General features: G+C 43.4%; 1 protein-coding gene across 1 annotated transcript in view; it reads left to right on the top strand.

The window, feature by feature from the left end:
- LOC133416450 (HMG box transcription factor BBX) overlaps window positions 1-26,182 on the top strand; it is a 164,574-nt gene that overhangs the window by 132,028 nt on the left and 6,364 nt on the right. The window contains 3 exon segments of the mRNA XM_061703352.1: window positions 3,891-3,965; window positions 4,238-4,435; window positions 19,430-19,616. Of these exon segments, the coding sequence (XP_061559336.1) occupies window positions 3,891-3,965; window positions 4,238-4,435; window positions 19,430-19,616 (460 nt within the window).

Here is a 26,182-nt window from a genome sequence, read left to right as displayed (position 1 = left end):
CATCGAGGACAGCCTCACAAGCCAGGTCTCTGTAAAGCACAAGGCGGCGGAACGTCCGAAGTCTTTACTGGTCTTTATCAGAAGATGAGGCTCGTCCATTTTGTTGGGTAGGGAGCGTAGATTCACGAGGTGGATCGACGGAAACGCCAATCTGTATCCTCTCTTGTGGAGCTTCACTTGGATGCCGGCTCGCTTCCCTCTGTGGCGTCGCCTTCGGCTCCTTGCCCCAAAGACCGCAGTCGCTGCTCCGGTGAGTAACTCGGGGAAAAAAAACTGAGCGGATTTTGAAAGTTGGTGAAAGAAAGTCCGGGGTTGACTCCTCGATGTTTAACAAGTCTACCTTTGTGTAAGTGAGTCGCGTAATGTCTCCAAAGACGAACAAAAAATACAAAAACAAAAACAATACTAGAGAGCGCGTAACCGAGGCGTCCACACGGGTAGGCGCCATCTTGGATTTTAAGCTCAAGAAAAGATTTGACACTGACTTCTAATTACTAAGACTGTCAGGGTTGAGGTTAGTTCTTTTGACTAAGGGTCAATAACAACTGTCTTAAAAACTGCAGGTACAGTCCCAGAGGACAGGGATAACAGCTCTTAAACAAGCTTCCCAGGGAGAGGTTCGAGCAAGCATGTTGTTCATTTTGATGCACTAATGAGTTCTGCTTGTCTTTCAAGGGCTACTCCCTCAAAGTGTGAAATGGTAGCCAGACGAATATCTTCCTTAATGTTCATATTAGTCTCAAACAATTGACTGCACTAACCGGCAGACAAAGGCCTGCTGCAAACTGTGCGATGCGGTCGAACCCGATGAGACCGGAACATTGCGAAAAAAAGGCAGTTGTCGACTCACCCCCACACATTGAGCAATTTGATACATGGATGCTCTGAACAGCGAGCCTGTATAGGCGTTTGATGTTGTTCATATAGTATATTGTACTTTAGCCATTTCACATCACAACCATAAAAATATGGATTTATAGTTAAGGAAGAAGCGGTTTGCTAAAGGGAGTGAACGTGGGTGAGAATAAAAGCAAGTGTGTGGATATTTTAAAAGAGGCTCAATCGCTTGCTCCATTCATTTGAATGTACCCAGCCCAATACATACCGTGCATGTACATTTTGACCACAAGCTTTGCTTTTTCATCAACAGGCACATTAGAAATTATAACTATAATTAAGTTGTGTTGTGAAACACATTATTTTATACTTAATACCATGCTGCTTGAAAGTTTATGGACCCTTCTGAAATGGTCACTCTTTTTTGTAAAAAAACAAACTAACCTTGTTCAACGTATATCCAAATCCCAATTTGTAAAGCATACCTTCTGAATAGTACACACACTCACACACACAAAGAGATCTAGTGTCATTGTTTAATCCACAAATATGTTTTCTTTCCACATAAACAAAAAATTGCATGTGTGCAAAAGTATGTGAACCCTTCTATTAGTAGCTTGTGGTGCCTCCTTTTTCAACCATTACTTTAGCTGACATTAACTGTAACCAGTCTCACATCTGTTTATGGGGATTTTTGCTCACTTGCAAAACTCAGTTTGAGAGAGATTGGAGTGACATCTGGTATGCACCAATTTATTCAGGTCTCGCCACAACATTTCCGTTGGCTTAAGGTCCAGACTTTGTGGCAAAACGAACCCTCTTTCGCTGATGCCATTCCTTTGTAATTTTGCTGAAATGCATTGATTGATTGTCTTATTTAATCCATTTCCAGCCCAGTTTCAACACCCTGAATGATGGCAGCAGATTCTTGTCAAAAATTTCTTTATACGCCTGGAAATGTGTGGCTCTTAAGATATGATGGTGTCGTCCAGGTCCAGAAGTGAAAGCAGCCCCAGATCTTCACATTTCCATCCCCATGCTTCATCGTTGGGAGGAGGTTCTTTACTTCATATGGGTTGCTGGCTTTTCTCGAAACCTGGTGGTTTTGATTGTGACCATCCATCCATCCATTTTCTGAGCCGCTTCTCCTCACTAGGGTCGCGGGCGTGCTGGAGCCTATCCCAGCTATCATTGGGCAGGAGGCTGGGTACACCCTGAACTGGTTGCCAGCCAATCGCAGGGCACATATAAACAAACAACCATTCGCACTCACATTCACACCTACGGGCAATTTAGAGTTGCCAATTAACCAACCACGCATGTTTTTGGGATGTGGGTGGAAACCGGAGTGCCCGGAGAAAACCCACGCAGGCACGGGGAGAACATGCAAACTCCACACAGGCGGGGTCGGTGATTGAACCCCGGACCTCAGAACTGTGAGGCAGACGCTCTAACCAGTCGTCCACCGTGCCATCTGATTGTGACCAAATGGTTCTATTTTTGACTCGTCTGTCCAGAGAAAGGACTTCCAAAAGGCCTCTGACTTGTCCAAGTACTCTCTGGCAAAGTTGAAAAGGGCAGATTTGTCCTTTGTTGAGAGCAGATGCATCCTTCTTGAAATGCTCAAATCAATGTCATGGCTATTCACTTTTCAGCAGGTAGTAGATGCATGCACATTTATCTGAGATGCCACCTGAGAGATCTGCAACTCTCTAGAGGTGATACCTGTGTCAGGCTTTACCCTTTTATTTATGGTGTTTCTGAGTGATAGTTTCGATGGGCATCCAATTTTGGCAGAGTTGCTGTCATGTTGAAGACCGTCCATTTGTAACTTATTTGTCTGACAGTGGATGGATGGAGCTGGAGCCTTTAAGAAATGATCTGACAGCCCTCCCCTGATGGATGGGCTGTCAATACCCTCTTCTTAATGTCCTCGGACATTTCCTTTGCTCTTGTTTTTTTTGGTTTGTGATTTTTGGCCTCTGCTACCAGGGGTTTTCTTGCTTTCGCTCTGAACCCCCACGCACATGCACACGCATACACACACTCATACACACATGCACACCTCCCCACACTGCCTTCTAATTTGTAAATGTCTTTACATGCCTTGGTACTCAGACTTTGACTACGTTGCACATGTCTCCTAATCTTTGATATTTGTAGATTTAATTTATACTTTTATATTGTTTAATACTATAGTTTTATTTAGCTTCTTTATACTGATCTTTATTATTTATACCATCTTTTGTAGCACTGTAGGCCCTTGAGTACCATAATTGCAAACCTCTGTATGTGGTACGCGTATTGTAGACTTGACAATAAAAGTACGTTGTACCTTTCATCTCTCCATTAATTAGTGCAGGCCAAACCCTTTCCCACGGATGTCTTATTTCATTCGTTTGCTTAAATGATTTAATATGAACTCAAATGTTTAGCCTGTGTCTTTTACCTGCTGGATTTAACCAGTGCAGCTGGGGGTTCACATACTTTTGCACACGTACAATTATCAGTTTTTGTGGCCGTTCTGTCTCTCGCTTGCTTAAAACCCAGAAATTTATTTTTAGCGTGAGTTAAATTTTGAATCCCGGCAAAACCAGTGGCAGACTGATCGGCCACTCATGAAAACAGTTGCCAAACCATGCACACTACCTGGAGAGTAAGAAAAGCAGCTGTTGTTGTGTTTCCGTTTGTCCAGTCTCCAACAACTGGGCTCAAGTGTCAAGCAGAAGTTAGTCAGCAAAAATATATTATATATATATATATATATATATATATATATATATTTTTTTTTTTTTTTTTTTTTTTTTTTTAAATCAGTCATTTACTGGTCGCACATATGGAAATATCTGAAAAATGTAATTGCTCTCTTAGATTTTAGGGGGGAAATTTGACCATTTAGGGGCAGTCCTCAGCCCTGCATACTGTAAATGGCTGTCTGTACATGCATGTTTTCCGCCATCATGTTGTTTATGCTTTGTTTAAAAAAAATGTGTGGGCTCCCTAACATAGCATGTCCATGCTCATCTTTATTTGTTTGTATTTTTCTGTATTAGGACCATCTCCATCACAGAAAAAGACTTCATTCCACAAGATTGTTAGGAAGCACAAATACTTAAAGGAGAAACCAGGTGCAGTAGAAAATTATGATCTAGAATCTTGATAGTATGTTTTCGCAGGGATATCAACATTATCAAGAAGATGAAGAAATTTCAGCAAGATAATTTACTTTTTACATTTTCAAATGGTTAGTTAACGCAAAAATGACTAACAACAATCATAGTTTTGACCTATCTCCTTAACAATATTAATACAGTGGTACAAATAATTGGTATTACTTTGTTTGTGTAGTGGTAAAATGTTGTAATGTTTGTAATTGTTCTAATAAGACCCTTTTCAACAGCATTGGGACAGAGGGATTCCACTGTGTTGCTTTCCGTTTCAAAAGCCAAATCATGTGCCACCAATGCCATAATGTGCCCAGATGTGCAAGGCACCGCTAGTGTGGATATTCTAGTTGGTAGCCAGAAGAGGAAGGCTAGGAAGACAAAGATAACACACTTGGTACGCACAGCTGATTGCAGTGTATCTCTGCTTGAGGGTAAGTATTACGGTCAATCCTCTTAGATGTCTTTTTCCACTTGGTTGCCATAACGCACATAGTTTACTGTACTGTATTGACTGTGTAGTCTGACACATAAAATTTAGCTTCATAAAAATAACTTTGTCTGCCATGGTAGTTTCCAAAACCCGCTTTCCTTTGCCATGTCTGCCAAAGTAGTAAATTCATGCAAGAATGAGCAGACGAAGCAGTAGCAGACTAATTCAATGAGGGGTTGAGATCAGTTAGTAGCTTTCACCGGTTTTGCTTGGGTTATCAAAACCTTTGCCCAGGTTACAGCTACTTGGAATCATCAGTGAGAGATTACTTTAATCTGGGGGCTCATGTGGACTAACTAAAGTAAACAAAAGAACCTATTTCCTTGTTAGAATAAGTCTATTCTGACCGAATAATCTCCTTCCTTTTTTACTATTTCAACAATTAGTGGAAACGTGAGGGCACTTCATTTGTTTACATTTCAATCTGGATTGGTTCTACCTTTTATTTTGAAGCCTCCATTCTTCATGAGCGCAAAACTATTGGAAAATGTGACTGATGCTCAGATGAGTACCATTACATTGATTCTTCAATCAATAAATGGTTGTTTAGTTTTGGGTTTTACCTGTGAAGTCATACAGGCTCTAGTTAGAGTCGTAACAAACATGAAAACCAGAGAGCTGTATGAAAGACAAGAATGTGACCCTGAGAAGTTGGAAAATCAATCAAATCAAAAATCTAGTCAGGCCAACCTGCATATATTTTTTGCTCTTTAGTTTAACGCCCCAAGATGCCGCCCAAACGCTCTGTTCCTTCCAAGTGGAGGATAGCTAGAGTTAGCCACCAGCTACAGTATGTGCTACCAAGCCACAAGTATTGCTGAAGTTGCCTTACCCTATTTGTACAACAGTGCTGGAGGGGTTGTGGGTTTTATTCTCCAACGAAAGAGGTGGTCCAGTCGAACCATGCAGTCACACACGAGTTTAAATATGTAAAAGATATGGACAAGTACATACCTAATGTCCTATCCATCAACCAAAATATCATGTTTATTTTCTTCAGATATTCAGGGATACAAGTGGCACTCTTTAGCTTTTAAAACAAAGCTTAACAAAAGTTGTAAGATTGCACATTATCAATTCAAGTGTTGGAGTGGATTTATTATTGCTACATTTATGTTTCCAGACGTATTTTATTCAAGACAGAAGTTTTGCACTGAAATTCCAGAAGGGAAATAGGCGTCATTTTTTTCATAAAATAAAAGCAAAACTTGTTTTGAGTTTTCCTGTCATTTGTACTTACTGTTTTCTTGAGGAAAAAGTAAAATCAGTATGTAAAACGTAACAAAAAAGTTTAACATTTAATAAACAATAAACAAGGAAGGAAGACAAGAGATGGTTCTTTTACTCGCGAGGAGAACGGTCAGAGTTGTTCGCAGTTACAATCTCCTACCACTCTGAGCACACTCTGCCGATCCCTCTCTTTTTATTTTCTGAGGGAGGTTCCCAGTTACACAGCTGTTGCTGCTATAAAGTTGGGGGAGCACATAGCAGCAACGTGTAAACCATCTTCACAGACAACTTCAACTTACATGATTCAAACAAGGTTATATTGCTGAATAAATGCTTTCCAGTACTATAAAAGTAAATATGGGATAACTAATGTACATTCATTCTAAAATTTTCCTCCTGTTTAGCACATATTTGCTCAAATTCTCACATCACCTTACATCAGTCACTTCAGTTAGATTTTCGACAGTAGGATAATTTTTATGAAAACAAATACATCTACACTCAGAGGCAATGTTAATCTTTATTCATAGTCACCTGGATCTACAAATAAATCAGGCAGGTCATAATGCACATCATTATCATCATTACTGTCATTATCTTCAGGGTCAGGACCAAGTAAAGGATACATTTGAGCCATTCGGTTCTCCATGGGTGAGATTGCTTTTGTTATCAATCTATTAATGAGAGAACGCAGACAAGGAATACAACATCCACACAAGGTCAAAATTGCTGTAAAAACAGCAATTGATACCAAAATTGAGGACACCACGACTTTGTATTTTCCAAAGGCATTCATCCCGGAGTTCCACATGGAGGTGTCAACACCATTTTACCATTAAGGGTTCGGAGTCCCTCTATGGCCTCGGTGAGACTGCCATCCGTAGCTGTGTTGTTGGGAATGAATGTGCAGCATTGTTCTCCTGAACATAGCACATACTCCTCCTCTCAGCCAACAACATGTCAACAGCTATCCTGTTTTGGAATGCCATAAGTGATGTGGCTGATTCAAACCCACTCTGTGTCCAATTTCCCAATTTTTGCACTTTGTAACGGATGTAGTTGATTCTGTCAACGTTTTTGTTTGTTGTACACCACCAACACATCGAGTACTCAAATCCTGCAGCTTTTTGACACTCGAATTTGTACTCACTTAAAACACCATGGGGAACACTAACAGCGTCAATGTATGTTGGATCATTTTGGCCCGGCCAGTCTGCTGCTCTTTTCTGACGTCCCCAATGTTCTGGCATGACAGTGGATAAACTAGCTGTTAACTCTTATACAGACATAAGATGTGCCAATACCGGTAACAGCAAGGTCACTAGGGCACAAAGACCTGTTACATTCTTTGGCAATTTATCAAATAGTCTAGCATCTCCACACCACCACCAGATGTCCCCTCTTGGCTGCGGATTGAAGTCAATTTCTACCACTATTGATACTGTAGGAACCTTCATCCATCCATTTTCTGAGCCGCTTCTCCTCACGAGGGTCGCGGGCGTGCTGGAGCCTATCCCAGCTGTTATCGGGCAGGAGGCGGGGTACACCCTGAACTGGTTGCCAGCCAATCGCAGGGCACAAAGAAACAAACATCCATTTGCACTCACAGTCATGCCTACGGGCAATTTAGAGTTTCCAATTAATGCATGTTTTTGGGATGTGGGCGGAAACCGGAGTGCCCGGAGAAAACCCATGCAGGCACGGGCAGAACATGCAAACTCCACACAGGCGGGGACGGGGATTGAACCCCGCACCTCAGAACTGTGAGGCTGACGCTCTAACCAGTCGGCCACCCTACCGTGTAGGAACCTGAATTTTATAATCAGCTATTACTCCCGAGGTTCCATGAGTGTTCGTTTTCGTGAAAGCCATCTTCACAGACAACTTCAACTTACATGATATAAACAAGGTTATATTGCTGAATAAATGCTTTCCAATACTATAAGAGTAAATATGGGATAACTTCTTCTTTTCCTTTCGACTTGTCCCGTTAGGGGTCGCCACAGCGCGTCATCCTTTTCCATGTAAGCCTATCTCCTGCATCCTCCTCTCGAACACCAACTGCCATCATGTCTTCCCTCACGACATCCATCAACCTTCTCTTTGGTCTTCTTCTAGCTCTCTTGCCTGGCAGCTCCATCTTCATCATCCTTCTACCAATATACCCACTATTTCTCCTCTGGACGTGTCCAAAGCATTGAAGTCTGCTCTCTCTAACTTTGTCTCCAAAACATCGAACCTTGGCTGTCCCTCTGATGAGCTCATTTCTAATTTTATCCAACCTGGTCACTCCGAGAGCGAACCTCAACATCTTCATTTCCGCCACCTCCAACTCTGCTTCCTGTTGTCTCTTCAGTGCCACTGTCTCTAATCCGTACATCATGGCTGGCCTCACCACTGTTTTATAAACTTTGCCCTTCATCCTAGCAGAGACTCTTCTGTCACATAACACACCTGACACCTTCCTCCACCCGTTCCAGCCTACTTGGACCCGTTTCTTCACTTCCTGACCACACTCACCATTGCTCTGGACGGTTGACCCCAAGTATTTAAAGTCCTCCACCCTTGCTATCTATTCTCCCTGTAGCCTCACTCTTCCCCCACAACCACTCTCATTCATGCACATATATTCTGTTTTACTTTGGCTAATCTCCATTCCTCTTCTTTCCAGTGCATGCCTCCATCTTTCTAACTGTTCCTCCAGCTGCTCTCTGCTTTCACTGCAGATCACATTGTCATCTGCAAACATCATGGTCCACGGGGATTCCAGTCTAACCTCATCTGTCAGCCTATCCATCACCACTGCAAAAAGGAAGGGGCTCAGGGCTGATCCCTGATGCAGTCCCACGTCCACCTTAAATTAGTCTGTCACACCTACAGTACACCTCACCGCTGTTCTGCTGCCCTCGTACATGTCCTGTATTATTCTAACATACTTCTCTGCCACTCAAGACTTCTGCATGCAGTACCACAGTTCCTCTCTTGGTACTCTGTCATAGGCTTTCTCTAGATCTACAAAGACACAATGACCTTCTCTGTACTTTTCCATCAACATCCTCAAGACAAATAATGCATCTGTGGTACTCTTTCTAGGCATGAAACCATACTCTTGCTCGCAAATACTCACTTCTGTCCTGAGTCCTGTCATCAGGACCAACTGCCTTTCCATTTTTCATCCTCTTTAATGCCTTTCTAACTTCCCCCTTCTAATCATTGCCACTTCCTGGTCCACCACACTTGCCTCTTCTACTCTCCCTTGTCTCTCATTTTCCTCATTCATCAACTCCTCGAAGTATTCTTTCCATCTAGTTAGCACACTGCTGGCACCAGTCAACATATTTCCATCTCTATCCTTAATCACCCTAACCTGCTGCACATCCTTCCCATCTCTATCCCTCTGTCTGGCCAGCCTGTAAAGATCCTTTTCTCCTTCTTCAGTGTCCAACCTGCCATACATGTCATCATATGCCTCTTGTTTGGCCTTTGCCACCTCCTACCTTTGCCCTGTGTCACTTCTCAATGTATTCCTTTCGCCTCTCCTCGGTCCTCTCAGTGTCCCACTTCTGCTTAGCTAACCTTTCTCCTTGTATGATTTCCTGTACTGTGAGGTTCCACCACCAAGTCTCCTTCTCTCCTTTCCTGCCAGAAGATACACCAAGTACTCTTCTGCCTGCCTCTCTGATCACTTTGGCTGCAGTGGTCCAGTCTTCTGGAAGCTCCTCCCGTCCACCGAGAGCCTGTATCACCTCTTCCCGAAAAGCTGCACAACACTCGTCCTGTCTCAGCTTCCACCACATGGTTCTCTTCTCTGCCTTTGTCTTCCTAATCTTCCTCCCCACCACCAGAGTCATCTTACACACCACCATCCTATGCTGTCGAGCCACACTCTCCCCTACCACTACCTTACAGTTGGTAACCTCCTTCAGATTAAATCATTTGCACAAGATGTAATCCACCTGCGTGCTTGTAGGTCACCTTATGTTCATGCCTCTTCTGGAAAAATGTGTTCACTACAGCCATTTGCATCCTTGTTGCAAAGTCTACCACCATCTGTACCTCCAAGTTCCTTTCCTGGATGCTGTACCTACCCATCACTTCTTCGTCACCCCTATTACCTTTACCAACATGTCCATTACAATCTGCACCAATTACGACTCTCTCTCTGTCTGGGATGCTCAGAACTACTTTGTCTAGCTCCTTCCAGAATTTCTCTTTCACCTCTAGGTCACATCCTACCTGTGGGGCATAGCCACTAATCACATGACACATAACACCCTCAATTTCAAATTTCAGCCTCATCACTCGATCTGATACTCTTTTCACCTCCAAGACATTATTCTTTTAAAATAACCCGACTCCATTTCTCTTCCCATCTGCACCATCCATCCATCCATTTTCCAAGCCGCTTCTCCTCACTAGGGTCGCGGGCGTGCTGGAGCCGATCCCAGCTTTCTTCGGGCAGGAGGGAGAGTACACCCTGAACTGGTTGCCAGCCAATCGCTGGGCACATATTAAGAAACAACCATCCGCACTCACATTCACACCAATTTAGAGACCTCAATTAACCTACCATGCATGTTTTTGGGATGTGGGAGGAAACCGGAGTGCCCGGAGAAAACCCACACTGGTACGGGGAAAACATGCAAACTCCACACAGGCGGGGCCAGGGATTGAAACCCGCTCCTCAGAACTGTGAGGCAGACGCTCTAACCAGTCGGCCACCGTGCCGCCCATCTACACCATGGTAAAATAATTTAAACCCTGCCCCTAAACTTCTAGCCTTACTGCCTTTCCACCTGGTCTCCGGGACACACAATATATCAACTTTTCTCCTAATCATCATGTCAACCAACTCCCGAGATTTTCATGTCATAGTCCCAACATTCAAAGTCCCCACATTAAGTTCTAGGCTCTGTGCTTTCCTCTTCTCTTTCTGCCGAAGAACCCGCTTTCCACCTCTTCTTCTTCTTTGACTTCGAACCACAGGAGCTGAATTTCCAACGGCGCCCCGCAGGTTGACAGCGCCGGTGGCGGACGTTGTTAACCCGGGCCACGATCGATCTGGTATGGAATTCTTTGGATGAATACAGTTTGCACTGACTTGTGCCCCCCATAGGGCTGCATTAAATATGGGATAACTAATGTACATTTATTCTAACAGTCCCCAACCGGCTGGCGGGCCATGTGGTACCGGGCCGCATAGATTGGTTTGAAAAATATATAGATTTTTTTTTTCTTTTTTGCGGAGCAGGAGACGGGCCACCCCCCACCCCACCCTGTCGGGGACACTACGTCCACCCTCCTTCATCAACGATTATCTTCATGATTAGTATAAATCCAGCTATTTGTATCTGTTTTGAAATCCGTGCTTTTATTTTGAAAATGTTGACACCGGAAGTTTTTCCTGCTACTCTATCTCTGAGAGCTTGACGTAGAGTGAGAAGTCGTCATGTCACTTGTGGGTGAATTACTTTTCTCTCCATTCGTCGTCGTTTGCTACAGGTGTGTGAATGCACATTTTTAAGAAGTTTGTTGACGCATTACGGTTTTGACTGTAGAAATTACTTGACTGCTGTTGGTTGAGAAGCAAGCTAAATTGGTCAGTATTTGCATTGTCACTGGTAGAAGGTGTTCAATTGCTTGCAAGCTTCTTTCTTAGATGCCATTTCATGGCACTGTAAAACATTCATTGCATTCTAGCAGACCTAGTTATATTCCAGCACAGAAGTAAATTTAGGTTAGATTTTGTACAGTAAAAATTCGAACGAAGTTGGTTGGCCCCATATTTGTTTTGAATTTAGAATCAGTTTTATCCATGAAATACAAATATATAAAGGACTTGGCCGGTGTTAATATTGCAACATTAAAAAAATGTACTCGACAGCAGGGGTGCCCAAACTTTTTGGCTCAGGGGCCACATTGCCTTAAAAAAATTGTCATGCGGGCCAGCATTAATTTTACATGCTAACGACGAGGGGAATGCTTTTTTGTATTTTTATTTTACTGTTTTACTATGCTGTCTGCTGCTAGGTAGATCTTATAACTGCCTGACCTGGATAAATGAAGGTTAAAATAAAAATTAATTAAATGCAAAATAAAGTATTTTTATTAAATTTGACTCAAACTCAAACTTTATTCATCAGAATCAACAAACAACATGTTTGCATTAATGTGAAGGGTGATACTGAGATCTTGACTGCAGTAAATGGGGCAGGTCTGGCTCAAAAGCGGTGGTTTTAATGCGCAAGATGTCACGCAGGTGGGAGTCACTTAGTCTTGTCCTCACGCGGTTCTTATTCATGTTCATGACTGAGAATGTCTTCTCACACAAGTATGTCGAGCCAAACAAGCTCAACATTTTCTTAGCAAATGTACGAATCTCTTGGAACCTGTCTTTATCCAGCTGCTGGTAAAAGTTGACAAGAGGTAGTTGTTGGTACCGGCTGCGACACTCTGTGTCACACTGCAGCTCAATGAGCTCCAACTGCAGGTGGGCTGTAACGTCACTGAGATCCACGGAAACGGTTTGGCACATAGAACTTTTTGGTGAATAATACAATGGAGTTTTGTAGCTTTACCTCCTTCTTCGCTTACTGTGTTACACACTAGGGTTGATAATCCACTGTGCTCGCCAACCATGGCAGGTGCGCCATCCGTAATAATCCCCGTGATTTTATTCCACTTTAATTTTATGTCATGTACGGCGGAACAAACAAAAGCAAATAAATATTTCCCTCTTGTTTGGTCCTTAAGGCTCTGGAGGTCAAGTAGCTCTTCACGCACGTTCATTTCACTGTCCACTCCTCTAAAAAAAGTCAGTAACTGAGCGCTGTCGGATGCATCCGTGCTTTCGTCACAGGCTCACGAAAAAAATTCAAACTCCACTCCTTTTGCGTCCAACTGTCTCTTAATATCAGAAGAAACATCTTCGATCCTTCGTGACACAGTGCTACGAGCCAGGAAAACATTGGCGAACTGTTGCTTTTTCTCAGGACAAATGTTCTCCACCATTTTCATCACACAGTCTTTAATAAATTCACCCTCAGTAAAAGGTTTGCAGTGCTTGGCATTCAGCGTTGCCACCTCATAGCTTGCCTTTGTTGTATTTTCATTCGACTCACTGGCTCTTGTGAAAAAGTGTTGCTGTGCCATTAAACCAGCTTCCAGTTGCTTCAATTTTTCACTGCGTTCGTTCCCAGTTAGCTTGTCGTAATTAGCATGTTCCGTCTGGTAGTGCCTCTTTATATTGAACTCCTTGAACACAGCCACAGTCTCTTGGCAAATTAGGCAGACGCAGTTGTTTCTAATCTCAGTGAAAAAATATTCAGACTTCCATTTGTCCTGGAAACGTCGGCCCTCGCTATCAACTTTCCTTTTCTTACTTCCAGTTGCCATTTTAGAACTGGGCAAAAAACAGATCATGCGCAAAACGGCCCCGCGAGTGTTCAGCCACAAGTTTACTGCCATCCTGTGATGAAATATAAAATTGCGCGTGTATTTTGTACTGCCGGGCCACATATTATTGGTTTTATGACAGAGGCTTCAGGCCAGTGGAAATATGAACACGGGCCGGATTTGGCCCGGGGGCCGGACTTTGGGCATGTCTGCTCTACAGCTACCATTTGATGGTAACTTTTAGAGTGAGCTGCTTCACATGAAGACTAATTACAGCTCACTGGTAGAAATTAAGTTTTTCTTTATTATTGTCTTAGGTTGGAGAAATCAGAATGATTTAAATCGAAATGACAAAAACAGTCTGCATGTAAATCCGGTTACTAACTCGAGAACTCCCAGAATTTTCTGAAGTCATCAGACCTACCAGAACTGAGCCGAATGGCTGCTTGGTTTGAAACTAACTAACTACACCACTGCCTTGTGATTAATTGCGACATTTACAGAACATATACGACCACCCATAGGTTCATGAGATACTGTACATTTTTGACAACGTGGGAGGAAACTGGAATACCCTATACTAATTTTTTTAACATTGCAACATTAAAAATAACTCTTGATTGTAATTAAATGTTTGGTTTATGTGATCTCTTTTGATGTAAACATAACAGTACGATACAATTTTTGAAAACCATTTCTAACCATTTTTAACGAAACATTTCAACATTGGACACCGTTGTTGTTTGCGTTGTTGGGTCGTGACGTCAAAAGGGGATATGCCCAGTTTCCCCGGTGTTTTTAGCATTAGCTACAGTAGCAGCCGTGGCAGTGATGAACGCTGTTTAGCCTTTTCATTTTGAGCCAGCGTGTGATCAATGACATGAGGAGAGAGAAGAATTAACGAGCAAAAAAAAGTGGAGATGAGAATGAAAATGACGGGCGTGAAGCAGCTCGAGCTGGTCATTTTTGGGTAACTGCTTGCCAAAACCGACTGAGAAAGAGCGCATGCTGTAGTGTAAAGAGCTAGTATCATTTTCGTCGCCATGTTCACTGGAGTCATCAGGTAAAATAAACACGTCCTCGGAGTTACCGTCACTATCTCTACCAAAGACGATGTAACGTTCAACCGAGTAGTTGTGGTCTGTGATTGATGAGTGTACGTCAGCTTGCCATTCATTGTACAGCTAAATGGTAAATTGGACATACACAGCTCTGAGTGGATACTGTGGTGAACACTGTACATTTAGTAGTATCGTATTTATTAAACCATAAAAAGATAGATTAATAGTTAAGAAGTGGTTTTCTAAAGAGCGGACTGGCGAGAATAAAAGCAAGAGCGTTAGTCTCGCTGACACCCTTCATTTGAATGTGCGCTGGGTTCACGCTTCGCTTTTTCCTTCGCGGGCACATTATAGATTATGAATATAGTTAAGTCATTTTCTATGTGAATTAGTTCAAAGTTCTGTTCACCATTCCAAAAATGAACTAGTTCATAGTTAGGGGCCAAGCAGGGGACCTGCGAGGTCCCTATTGTATTTGTAGAAATTATTAGGGCCCGAGCAGCTCCGAGGAGCTAAGTTGTCTGGGTTTTTATGCCCCTGGCAGGGTCACCAATGGCAAACAGGTCCTCTGTGAGGGACCAGACAAAGCACGGCTCAAAGACCGCTTATGATGATGACAAAAAATGGTCTCAGGTTTCCCTTGCCCGGACGCGGGTCACCGGGGCCCCCCTCTGGAGCCAGGCCTGGAGGTGGGGCACCCATGGGGCCCGGCCGGGCACAGCCCGAAAGGGTAACGTGGGTAACCCTTCCCACACCACCACCTGTGGGAGGGGCCATAGCGGTCGGGTGCAGTGTGAGCTGGGCAGTGGCCGAAGGTGAGGACCTTGGCGATCCGATCCCCGGCTACAGAAGCTGGCTCTCTGGACGTGGAATGTCACCTCTCTAGCAGGGAAGAAACCCGAGCTGGTGTGTGAGGTTGAGAAGTTCCAACTAAATGTAGTCGGACTCGCCGCCACGCACAGCTTGGGCTCTGGTACCAGTCCTCTCGATAGGGGTTGGACTCTGTTCCAATCTGGAGTTGCCCACGGTGAGAGGCGCCGAGCAGGTGTGGGTATAGTTATTGCTCCCCGGCTCGGCACCTGTACATTGGGGTTCACCCCGGTGGACGAGAGGGTAGCCTCCCTCTGCCTTCGGGTAGGGGGACAGGTCCTGACTGTTGTTTGTGCCTATGCACCAAACAGCAGTTCAGAGTGCCCACCCTTTTTAGAGTCATTGGAGGGGGTGCTGGAGAGCGCTCCCGCTGGAGACTCCATCGTTCTGCCGGTGGCACTTCAATGCTCACGTGGATAATGACAGTGAGAGCTGGAAAGGCTTGATTGGGAGGAACGGACCCCCTCATCAGAACCGGAGCGGTGTTCTGTTATTGGACTTCTGTGCTCATCACGGATTGTCCATAACGAACACCATGTTCAAGCATAAGGATGTCCACACATGCACTTGGCACTAGGACACCGTAGGTCGCAGTTCGATGATCGACTTTGTGGTCGTGTCATCGGACCGCATGTCTTGGACACTCGGGTGAAGAGAGGGGCGGAACTGTCAACTGATCACCACCTGGTGGTGAGTTGGCTCCGATGGTGGGGGAAGATACCGGTCCGACGTGGCAGGCCCAAACGTATTGTGAGGGTCTGCTGGGAACGTCTGGCGGAATCCCCTGTCAGAAGGAGTTTCAACTCCCACCTCCGACAGAACTTTGCTCATGTTCCGGGTGACATCGAGTCCGAGTGGACGATGTTCCGCGCCTCCATTGTGGAGGCAGCCGGCCGGAGTTGTGGCCGTAAGGTGGTTGGTGCCTGTCGTGGCGGAAATCCCCGAACCCATTGGTGGACACCAACGGTGAAGGACGCCATCAAGCTGAAGAAGGAGTCCTATCGGGCCTGAGGTAGCCGATTGGTACCGGCTGGCCAAGCGGAATGCAGCTTTGGTGGTCGCTGAAGCAAAAACTCGGGCATGGGAGGAGTTCGGTGAGGCCATGGAGAAAGACTTCCGGATGGCTTCGAGGAAATTCTGGTCCACCATCCGGCGTCTCAGGAGGGGGAAGCAGTGCACCATCAACAGTCCCCCTTTTTAAGAAAGGGGATTGGAGGGTGTGTTCCAACTACAGGGGGATCACACTCCAGTCTCCCTGGTAAGGTCTATTCAGGGGTGCTGGAGAGGAGGGTCCGTCGGGAAGTTGAATCTCAGATTCAGGAGGAGCAGTGTGGTTTTCGTCCTGGCCGTGGAACAGTGGACCAGTGTGGCACGGTGGACCAGTGTGGCACGGTGGCCGACTGGTTAGAGCGTCAGCCTCACAGTTATGAGGACCCGGGTTCAATCCCCGGCCCGCCTGTGTGGAGTTTGCATGTTCTCCCCATGCCTGCGTGGGTTTTTTGTCATGAACATACATGCATGCACACGAAATTTGTTCTCTGCATTTTACCCATCACAGTGAACCCCCATTTTTGTGGGGCCAGCATTTTCTCAATATAACCTTTGATGCGGTTTTACATTTCTCTGACAGCAGTGGCGTCCAAACTACGGCCCATGGGCCATTTGCAACCCGTCCTCCCATTTTGTGCGGCCGGACCTCTTTCGAATATTTGCATGGGTCATACTTTTCCACTTGTCCGACAGCTTGGTGTCCAAACTACAGCCTGGGGGCCATTTGCGGTCCTTACTTCATTGTGCCAGTACTCCAACCTGCCAGGACCTCAAACTGCCAGTACTCCAACGGGGCCGGGGTGCAAAGGCCCGATTATAGGTCTTGAACCTAGGTCCCCCATGGTGGCAGGCGATGATCTCAACCATTGGGCCACGGCTCCCCAGGGAAGGACAGGACAAGATAAAACAGACAAGGGCAGGAGAAGAAGAAGGCAGGAAAAGGGTCGTGAACCCGGCTGTACAACTGAAGTGTGGTGGGATTGATTATGTAAATTCTAAAAGTCTATAGGACAAGAGTGTGAGTGAGGGGGATACACAAGCAATTTGCATATTCATGAGTTATTTGTCGCAATGTCGCTTTCTTAAATCCAAGGTCACCGCAACAGTCTACCAGAATGTTTTAGAGGACTTAATGATTCCTTCTGCAGTAAATCTGTATGGAGCTGCAGATTTCATCTTCCAGCAGGACTTGGCCCCTTCCCATACCGCCAGAAGGACCAAAACCTGGTTTGGTGCCCGTGCCATCACAGTGCTTGACGGGCCAGCCAACTCGTCAGATCTAAACCCCACTGAGAATCTAGGGGGTATTATCAAGAGAAAAATGATGGGCACCACACCCAAAAACAAAGAAGAAATGACAGCAAGCATCAAGGAAATCTGGGCTTCCATAACTCCCAGCCAATGCCTCAATTCCCAACCAAGTATTGAAGATTAACGTATTGTTTTGAAATATTTTAATTGATTGAATGTGACCCGGCGGCACGGTGGACGACTGGTTAGAGCGTCAGCCTCACAGTTCTGAGGACCCGGGTTCAATCCCCGGCCCCGCCTGTGTGGAGTTTGCATGTTCTCCCCGTGCCTGCGTGGGTTTTCTCCGGGCACTCCGGTTTCCTCCCACATCCCAAAAACATGCATTAATTGGAGACTCTAAATTGCCCGTAGGCATGACTGTGAGTGCGAATGGTTGTTAGTTTCTATGTGCCCTGCGATTGGCTGGCAACCAGTTCAGGGTGTACCCCGCCTCCTGCCCGATGACAGCTGGGATAGGCTCCAGCACGCCCGCGATCCGAGTGAGGCCGCTCAGAAAATGGATGGATGGATGGATGAATGTGACCCTAATTTCTTTCTTTTTTTCTACAAAAACTGAGATGGAAGTGATTTCTTCACAGTATTCACATTTTTTGAGTTCATGATTTCACGGGTTTTATGAGCTGGAAGCCCAAATTATGTAAAAATAAATAAATAGTTACTTGAAATTGTTTAAATTGTAAACCCTGAATCTATAATTTATGAAAGTTTCACATTTTGAATGGAGTTATGGAAATAAACTTTTTCATGATATTACATTTTATTTGAAAGGGTCTCTATACAGGCCATACCACAAGATGCAAACCATAAAATCAGCAAAAAGAATCGGAAGGCCAGATTGGATTTTGCAAAGAAGTACAGAGATGAGCCACAAAGGTTTTAGAAGAAAGTTTTCGAGACTGATGAGATCAAGATGAACCTCTACCAAAGTGATGGAAAGACCAAAGTATGGATAAAGAAAGGATCTGCTTATGATCCAAAACACACAAGCTCATCTGTGAAGCATGTTGGAGGTAATGTCATGGCTTGGGCTTGCTTGGCTGCTTCTGGAACGTGCTCACTAGTCTTTATTGATTATGTAACTCAGGGTGGTAGCAGCAGAATGAATTCTGAATTCTACAAAACCATTTTGGCTGGCAATTTACAGAAAAATTCATCCAAACTAATGGGGAGAAGCTTCATCATGCAACAAGAAAATGACCCAAAACACACTGCCAACACAACAAAGGACTTCATCAAGGGGGGAAATTGGAAGGTCTTAGACTGGCCAAGTCAATCGCCGGACCTTAACCCAATAGACTATGTGTTTTACCTCCTAAAGAGGAGACTGAAGTGAGAAACCCCCAGAAATAAACAAGATCTAAAGAGGCTGCAGTAAAGGCCTGGAAAAGCATTTCAAATGAAGAATGCAACAGTCTGGTGAAGGCAATGGGTCGCAGGCTTGATGCAGTTATTGCAAGTAAGGCTTATGCCACCAAATATTTCATGTTATTCACTTTAAGTTAATTGAATAATGTCTGTTCCAGTACTTTTGCTCACTTGGAAAGTGATTGTCTTTAAAAAAATATGCTCTGTCCTGAGTTGTTTAACACATCTCGATGTAAATACCATGAAATAAAAGCTGGAATTCTGAACTTTTGTCTCATATTCATCTTTTGATCTAAAACCCAAATGTCTTCAGAGTACAACAAAAACAAAGGAATTGACCATGCCGTTCCAATACTTTTGGAGGGGACTGTATGTCATCGGTCAACATATTTTATTACGTCAGGTTCGCATTGGGAAGGTCCATCCAACCTTTCAATTTACGCTGCAGTTGCATCACAAGATCTCAGATTTATTTGGATTTCTATGCACACTTGGAGGAGGCCAGATCCCAATCTGAGTATGTGTCATGTGTTTCTTTTTACTGTTCTGTTTGTCATCCCGGTGAAAACAATGTCACAGTTGATGTGAGCATGCAATGAATTAAAATCCTTAGGGTTCTCCACGAATTGTTTAGTTTTTGTCTTTTCTTGCAGAGGAAAAAATTAGGGATCTGAACCAGGTGCAGGAGAATATGCCATTTCCCCAACTCACTTTATGCAATGAAAAAGGGTGCTACAGTGATTCCAGACCAGTGGAGGGGAGCACTGGCACACAGGAGTTACCTGCTTTCTTCAGTTTAGCTGCTCTTGCTGAAGTGGCGGCCATGGAAAACATTCACAGGTATGGAGGATCCGTGCAATTTCAGTCGCCTGATTGTTCAAACCCCAAAGAATGGTGTCATGGAGCACTTCAATAAATGTAATCTATGATGTTTGTATTTGTGGCGTTTTGAATCACTCACACGGAACAAAATAAAATGAACAAAGTTGCATTTTTCTATAGTTAACTCGAGTAGTTTCCAAGATATATAAATAATGTATTGTATTTTCTAAAACTAATACCAATAATCAGAATCTTAACTCAATCACTGCCCGCCATTTTCAGAGAAGCTAATCCCATATTGCCAACTGTTTTGGAGCATTTTGTCTTGATTTTTCAAGAGCTACAGAATATTGTTTTCTATGATTATACAGTATAGTAAAGTATTTGCCCACTTCTGAAATTCTTATTTTTACCCACTTTGTTTAAAATCTTCAAACAAATGTAAGTGTCAGGCAGAGATAACCCAAGGAAAGATAAAATGCTATTTTTTAATGGTGATTTTAATTAGGGAAAACAAAAAACTATTCTAAGCTACCTGGCCCTGTGTGAAAAAGTAATTGCCCTCCTTTTTAAATCTTTAATTAACTGTGGCTAATCACGTTTTGGGGGAAACGCTGAGTTCATTTCCACACCAAAAGCCTGATTACTTCAAGACTTGTTCAATCAAGACATCACTTAAATAAAACCTGACAAAATAAAGTTGGCCAAAAGATCTAAAAAAAAGCTGCAACAAAATGGCACAATCCAAAGAATTTCAAGAACAGATGAGAAATTAATTGACATCTAGCAGTCAGGAAAGGGTCACAAAGCCATTTCAACTCCATCAAACAACGGTGTGAGCCATTATTCACAAATCAAGAAACAGTGGTGAACGTTCCCAGGAGTGGCCATCGGCCTTGCCTCAGTTAAGGTCGGTGTTCCTGACTCAACAGTAACGACGAGACTGGGGAAAAGTAGCATCCATGGTAGAGTTCTAAAGCGAAAACCACTGCTGACTAAAAAGAATAAAGACGTGTCTTACTTTTCCCGAAAAATGTCTGAATGATTCCCAAGACTTTTGGGAGGATATTCTATGGATTGTTGACACAAAAGTTGAGATTTTCAGAAGGTGTGTGTATTTTTCCATTTGGCATAAATGTAATGCAGCATTTTAGAAAAAGAATATCATGCCAACATTCAAACATGGTGGTATTAGTGTGATGGTCTGGGGCTGCTTTTATTACTTCAGGACTTGGATGACTTGCTGTGATTGATGGAACCATGAATTCTGCTCTTTACCAGAAAATCCTTAAGTAGAATATACAGCCATCAGTTTGTGACCTCATGCTGAAGCAGACTTGGTTTATGCAGCAGGACAACGATCAAAAACACACCAGCAAGTCAACTTCTAACTGGTTAAAAAAAGCAAAATTAAGGTTTTGGAGTGGCCTAGTCAAAGTCCTGAGTTGAATCCACTTGAAATGCAGTGGCATGATCTTGAAAAGGGCGTTCATACTTAAAAAACACTCCAGTGTTGCTGAATTAAAACAATCTGCAAGGAAGACTGGACCAAAATATCTCCACAGAGATGTGAAAGACTTCATTGCCAGTTATAGAAAATGCTTGATTTAAGGTGTTGCTGCTGAGGGTGGCACAACCAGTTACAGTATTAGGTTTAGGGGGCAATTACTTTCCACACAGGGCTAGGGGATAGTAATAATGCATTACATTTATATCACGCTTTTCATGATACTCAAAGAAGCGTTACAGTTCCACACATTATTCATTCACTCCACAGTCAGACAGCTACATGTGGCCAGCAGCAGGTAGTTTTGAATAGGTTCCCCCCCCACAATAAATAAAATCAAATCATTTTAAAACTGCATTTTATGTTTACCTGGGTTATCTTTGTCTGATATTTGCATTATTTTTTTTTATGATCTTTAACATTAAAGTGGCAAAGAAACGTGCATCCTTCCAACTTCCACTCTGTACATGAGGTTAAATCAGCCAACACGTATGGCAGGTAAAGGTATAGTGGATATAAAAAGTCTACACACCCCTGTTAAAATGTGTTGCTTCTGTGTAATCCAAAAAATTAGACCAACATTAGGGCTGCCCCAAATGATTATTTTGATACTAGTACTAGTCACCGATTATTTTTGCAATTAGTCGACTAATCGGGTCATATGTAAATCGCAGCTTATTGCACCAGCAAGCAGCTGCTCTTAAGGGAAACGAACTGGAAACTGGAAGCTTATGATGGTGATATTGTATATCACCATCATAAGCTTCCAGTTTGAAGTGTTTGAGGTATGTGCAAACTAAAAATAAAACAATTAAAATTATGGTACATTCAACCTTTATTCAACTTTGTAGTTTGTACCAGCATTCCTGATATGTTTATAAATGATGATGCAAATTAAATTGAAGGCAATACTCTGGCCTTTAACATTTTATCTATAAATGTTTAGTGCATTCTAAAATGGTACCAAAAACTATGCTCTATGGATAGTTGCACTATCGTACAAATGCAAGATGTCAACAAAAATAAATACATGTAAACATATTTCACTCTTCTCAGGCATCAAACATTTTATAGATGTAGAAGATAGTGCAAACACCTGAGTAAAATCAGGAAAAGGCACTGTGCTAACAAAAAAACTGAAATAAATACTTGCATAGGTTTTTATTTTATAATTTTGTTTAACCTTTATCCACGTAACGCAGTTAACAGATTCTCATTTGAAATACCTGGCTGCAGACAGGAGAGATAAGAAAAAACGTTTCGCTTTGCTTTACTTGTCTGTATAATTTAAAAATAGATATACAAAATCAAAATGAGGGAGGCACCGAAATGAAATAAATGATCCTTAAAATTAAGAAAATGTCCTATTCATACATGAATAAAGTAAGAACGTATTCACACCACTTCATGTTTTCCACATTTTGCTCTTAGACTTATTCTAAAGCTGATTTGAGTATAGATTTATTTTTTTTTAAATAAAAGAAAATCGACAAACTATCCCATAATGACAAAGTAAAAACATTTTCAGACATTTGTGTAAATTTATTTTAAAAAAATGTAAACATTCGAACATAATAGACATAAGTATTCACACCCTTTGCTATGACACTCAAACTTATGCTCAGGTGCATCTGATTTCCACTGATCATCCTTGAGATGCTTCTACAACTTGAATGGAGTCCACCTGTGATAAATTCAGTTGATCATTTGGAATGGGACACACTTGTCTATATAAGGTGTCATAGTTGGGAGTGCATAACAGAGCAGAAACAAATCAAGTCTAAGGAACTGTCTGCCGGCCTCCAAGACCGGATTGTGTCAAGGCAGAAATCTGGAGAAGGATACAAAATAATTTCAGCAGCATTGAAGGTCCCGTAAAGCACTCTGGTCTCGATTATTCGGACATGGAAGAAGTTTGGAACCACCAGGACCCTTCCTAGATCAGGCCGTCCGACCAAGCTGAGTAACCAGTGTAGCAATTATGTTTGAAATAAGAATTGTAATTAATTTACCATAAAGTAATAACCCGGGAGCGACGTTTGCGTTACTTCCGGTTTATCGTAAGTTTAATTTAATTGTTAAAAATAAAACTAATGTCTCGAAAAGAGCACCATGTACAATTTTTCTAATTTAACTTTAGGCGAAATGACGACAAACCTTTTTAATCAGTCTCAGAATCTGGAGGTTGCTACACTATGACATTTTGAGTCCTAGGTTACAGAGGTTTACTTAAATTCAGAACACACACAAAATACGACCATGAGTGGAATTTTATGGTATATTTAATGAAGCACACAACTACAACTACAAAGTACAACAAGAACATAACACTAAGGTTTAACGAAAGAAAAAAAATAAGGCGTACGAAAATGGAAAAGCGGACATCGTGTGTGGTCGCTGGGCTGATCTAAATGAGCGTGCAAGCGTTTAATGCGTTGAGTCAGAGCGAGAGAAGGCAAAGTTGGGATTTCGTATGAAGCTAGTAATTTCCACACAATTAATACACACTGATGTTGTACATCATAGTAAGGATTGCAGTGTCGACTCACGAACGCTGATCAGCTGGTATTTGGGGTGGTCTTCCTCCGGACCTCAGGCGGGAAAGAAGCAGGTTCGGTTGAAGAAAACCAGATGCACAAAAATGAAAAAGAATTGGGAAAGGAAAGTTGTTGTCCCATTTGGGATGCGCTCATAACTTCCCTGCCGGTTGACTTGGTGGTGAGCCGAGCTCTGGCCCTCAGAGGCGTGCGGGATCCGTCCGGGATCGAGCAGCTGCTCGTTGAGGCCCCGCCGACTGATCGTGGCTAGGGAAAGCGATCGGAGCTGCATGGTCGAGCGGCGGGCGTTCGCACACGTAGTGGCACCCGGAAGTGCCCGAGGACAAAAAGGGAACAAAAGAAGGGGAAGGGGTGGCCAGACGCCACCCAGCTGGCGAGCTACCAGCACAAAAGGAAAAAGAAGCCTCAACTCAGTTCAGCTCAACTCTACTCAACTGAGAAAGGGGTGAGTTTAAAGTTAAATACCACAGGGGCGGGGCATAGGAAGAGGGAGTGCCGACTTGGAGAAGACCAGGCCCACCAGCCTGAATCTTGTCTGCAAATTTGAGTAAATGGGTTTTTAAAATAATATTAATCTCAAACACTCCCAACTTTGTCCTCTCACGCATAGAATCATTGGTTTAAACTTTGGTCCGTGGCAGATGGGGTGCTTATTGTTGAATACAACATTTCGTACTGTTTGATTTCAAATCTTGAACAGCTTTCAAAATCTTGCAGAGGACCTATCAAAGTGAGAATGGGGACACAGACACCAAGGAATATTTGGAATATTTCTACACAGTCTGCAAGATATAAAAACTGACATTTTATCTTCCGTTAACAAACATCAAAGGCACGTCCACAAGTTCTGCTTGCAGTTCCTCTCAACGCCAGTGGGTGGCGCCTCACGCGCATGGGTGAATATTAACCACATAGTCTGCTTGAAAGGAGTGTCCCTCCAATCTTTTGGTCAGGGAAGGAGTCTTTTGAAGACAGGAATCAAGATTTGACGGGAAGCTGCTAATTAGGTTAAGGTCCACTTGACGTACACCAGGCCCTGTCCTCGTCGCCGTCTCACAGCAGGGCAGCGTGGAGCAGTGGGGGTTCTCAGGTGGTCGCGAGTCACTGTGGCGCCTCAAAGTTGCGGCGTACATGTCCGCTACACCGGGGAGGAAGGGCCTTGGTCAGAGAGGTGAACAAGAACCCTTTGGTCACTATGGCGGAGCTCCAGTGTTCCCTTGAGGGGATAGGAGAACCATCCAGAAGGTAAACCATTGCTAACGCACTCCACCAATCAGGCCTTTATGGTAGAGTGGCCAGACGGAAGCCACTTCTCACTAAAAGGCACATGGCAGCCCACTTGGAGTTTGCCAAAAGGCACCTTAAGGATTCTCAGACCTGCAGAAACAAAATTATCTGGTCAGATGAAACCAAAATAGAACTTTTTGGCCTGAATTGCAAGCATCATATCTGGAGAAGAATAGGCACTGCTCATCACCTGGCTAACCACCTGCTGTGAAGCATGGTTATGGCAGCATCATGCTGTGGGGCTTGTTTTTCTGCTGCAGGAACTGGGCGACTAGTCCGCATAGAGCAGGGATGTCAAGATCTTTTTTGTCTCGGGCAGCATTGTAGTTAGAATTTCCGTCAGAGGGCCGTTACAATAGTGAAACCATATAAATGTTTAATCATCACCAAAACATATTATTACCATTACACAACAAATTGAGGGATAACTACTTTTGAAATCAGAAGACAAGGATAATAGTTTGTTCAAGTATTGTTTAATTTACTGTAGAAGAAGGGTTTGGTAACAGAAAAATGCAATATCACAACATTTTTGTTTATTATTATGACAATTTTGAATTTGGGTACAGATTTTAGCAAAAATCACGGAAGTTGATGAACATGATTTGCTTTCGCGGGCCACATAAAATGATGTGGCGGGCCACATCTGGCCCCCGGGCCTTGAGTTTGACACCCTATGGCATAGAGGGTAAGAAGACAGCTGCCAAATATAGAGAAATTCTTTAAGAAAACTTGCTCCAAAGTGCTCTAGAAGTCAGACAAGGGCGTCGAGTCACCTTCCAACAAGACAATAACCCAAAGCACACAGTCAAGATAACAAAGGAGTGGCTTCAGGAGCAGCCTGTGAATGTGGACCTTGAGTGGACCAGCCAGAGCCCGGACTTGAATCCAATCGAATATCTCCGGAAAGACCTAAAAATGGCTGTCCACCGACGCTGCCCATCCAACCTGACTGAACTTAAGAGGATCTGCAGAGAAGAATGGGAGAAAACAGGTGTGCCAAGCTCGTAGAGACATACCCAAGAAGACAAGGCTGTGATTGCTGCCCAAGGTGCTTCACGAAAATACGGCGGTTAGCCATGATACTGTTATCCATAGCTCTTCAGGTTACATCTCAGCTAACCCGTATTACCACTACTGCGCATGTAAGTCAAAGACTGAAATGCAGTCAAGGCATCGAAGGTACCGAGGCAGTTTTGGAAGAAAAACAAAGCTTCAGAAAAATAAATGAT

Source organism: Phycodurus eques, chromosome 17, assembly GCF_024500275.1.
Source record: "Phycodurus eques isolate BA_2022a chromosome 17, UOR_Pequ_1.1, whole genome shotgun sequence".
Classification (NCBI taxonomy): Eukaryota; Metazoa; Chordata; class Actinopteri; order Syngnathiformes; family Syngnathidae; genus Phycodurus; species Phycodurus eques.
This window is presented reverse-complemented; position numbering and strand designations above follow the sequence as displayed.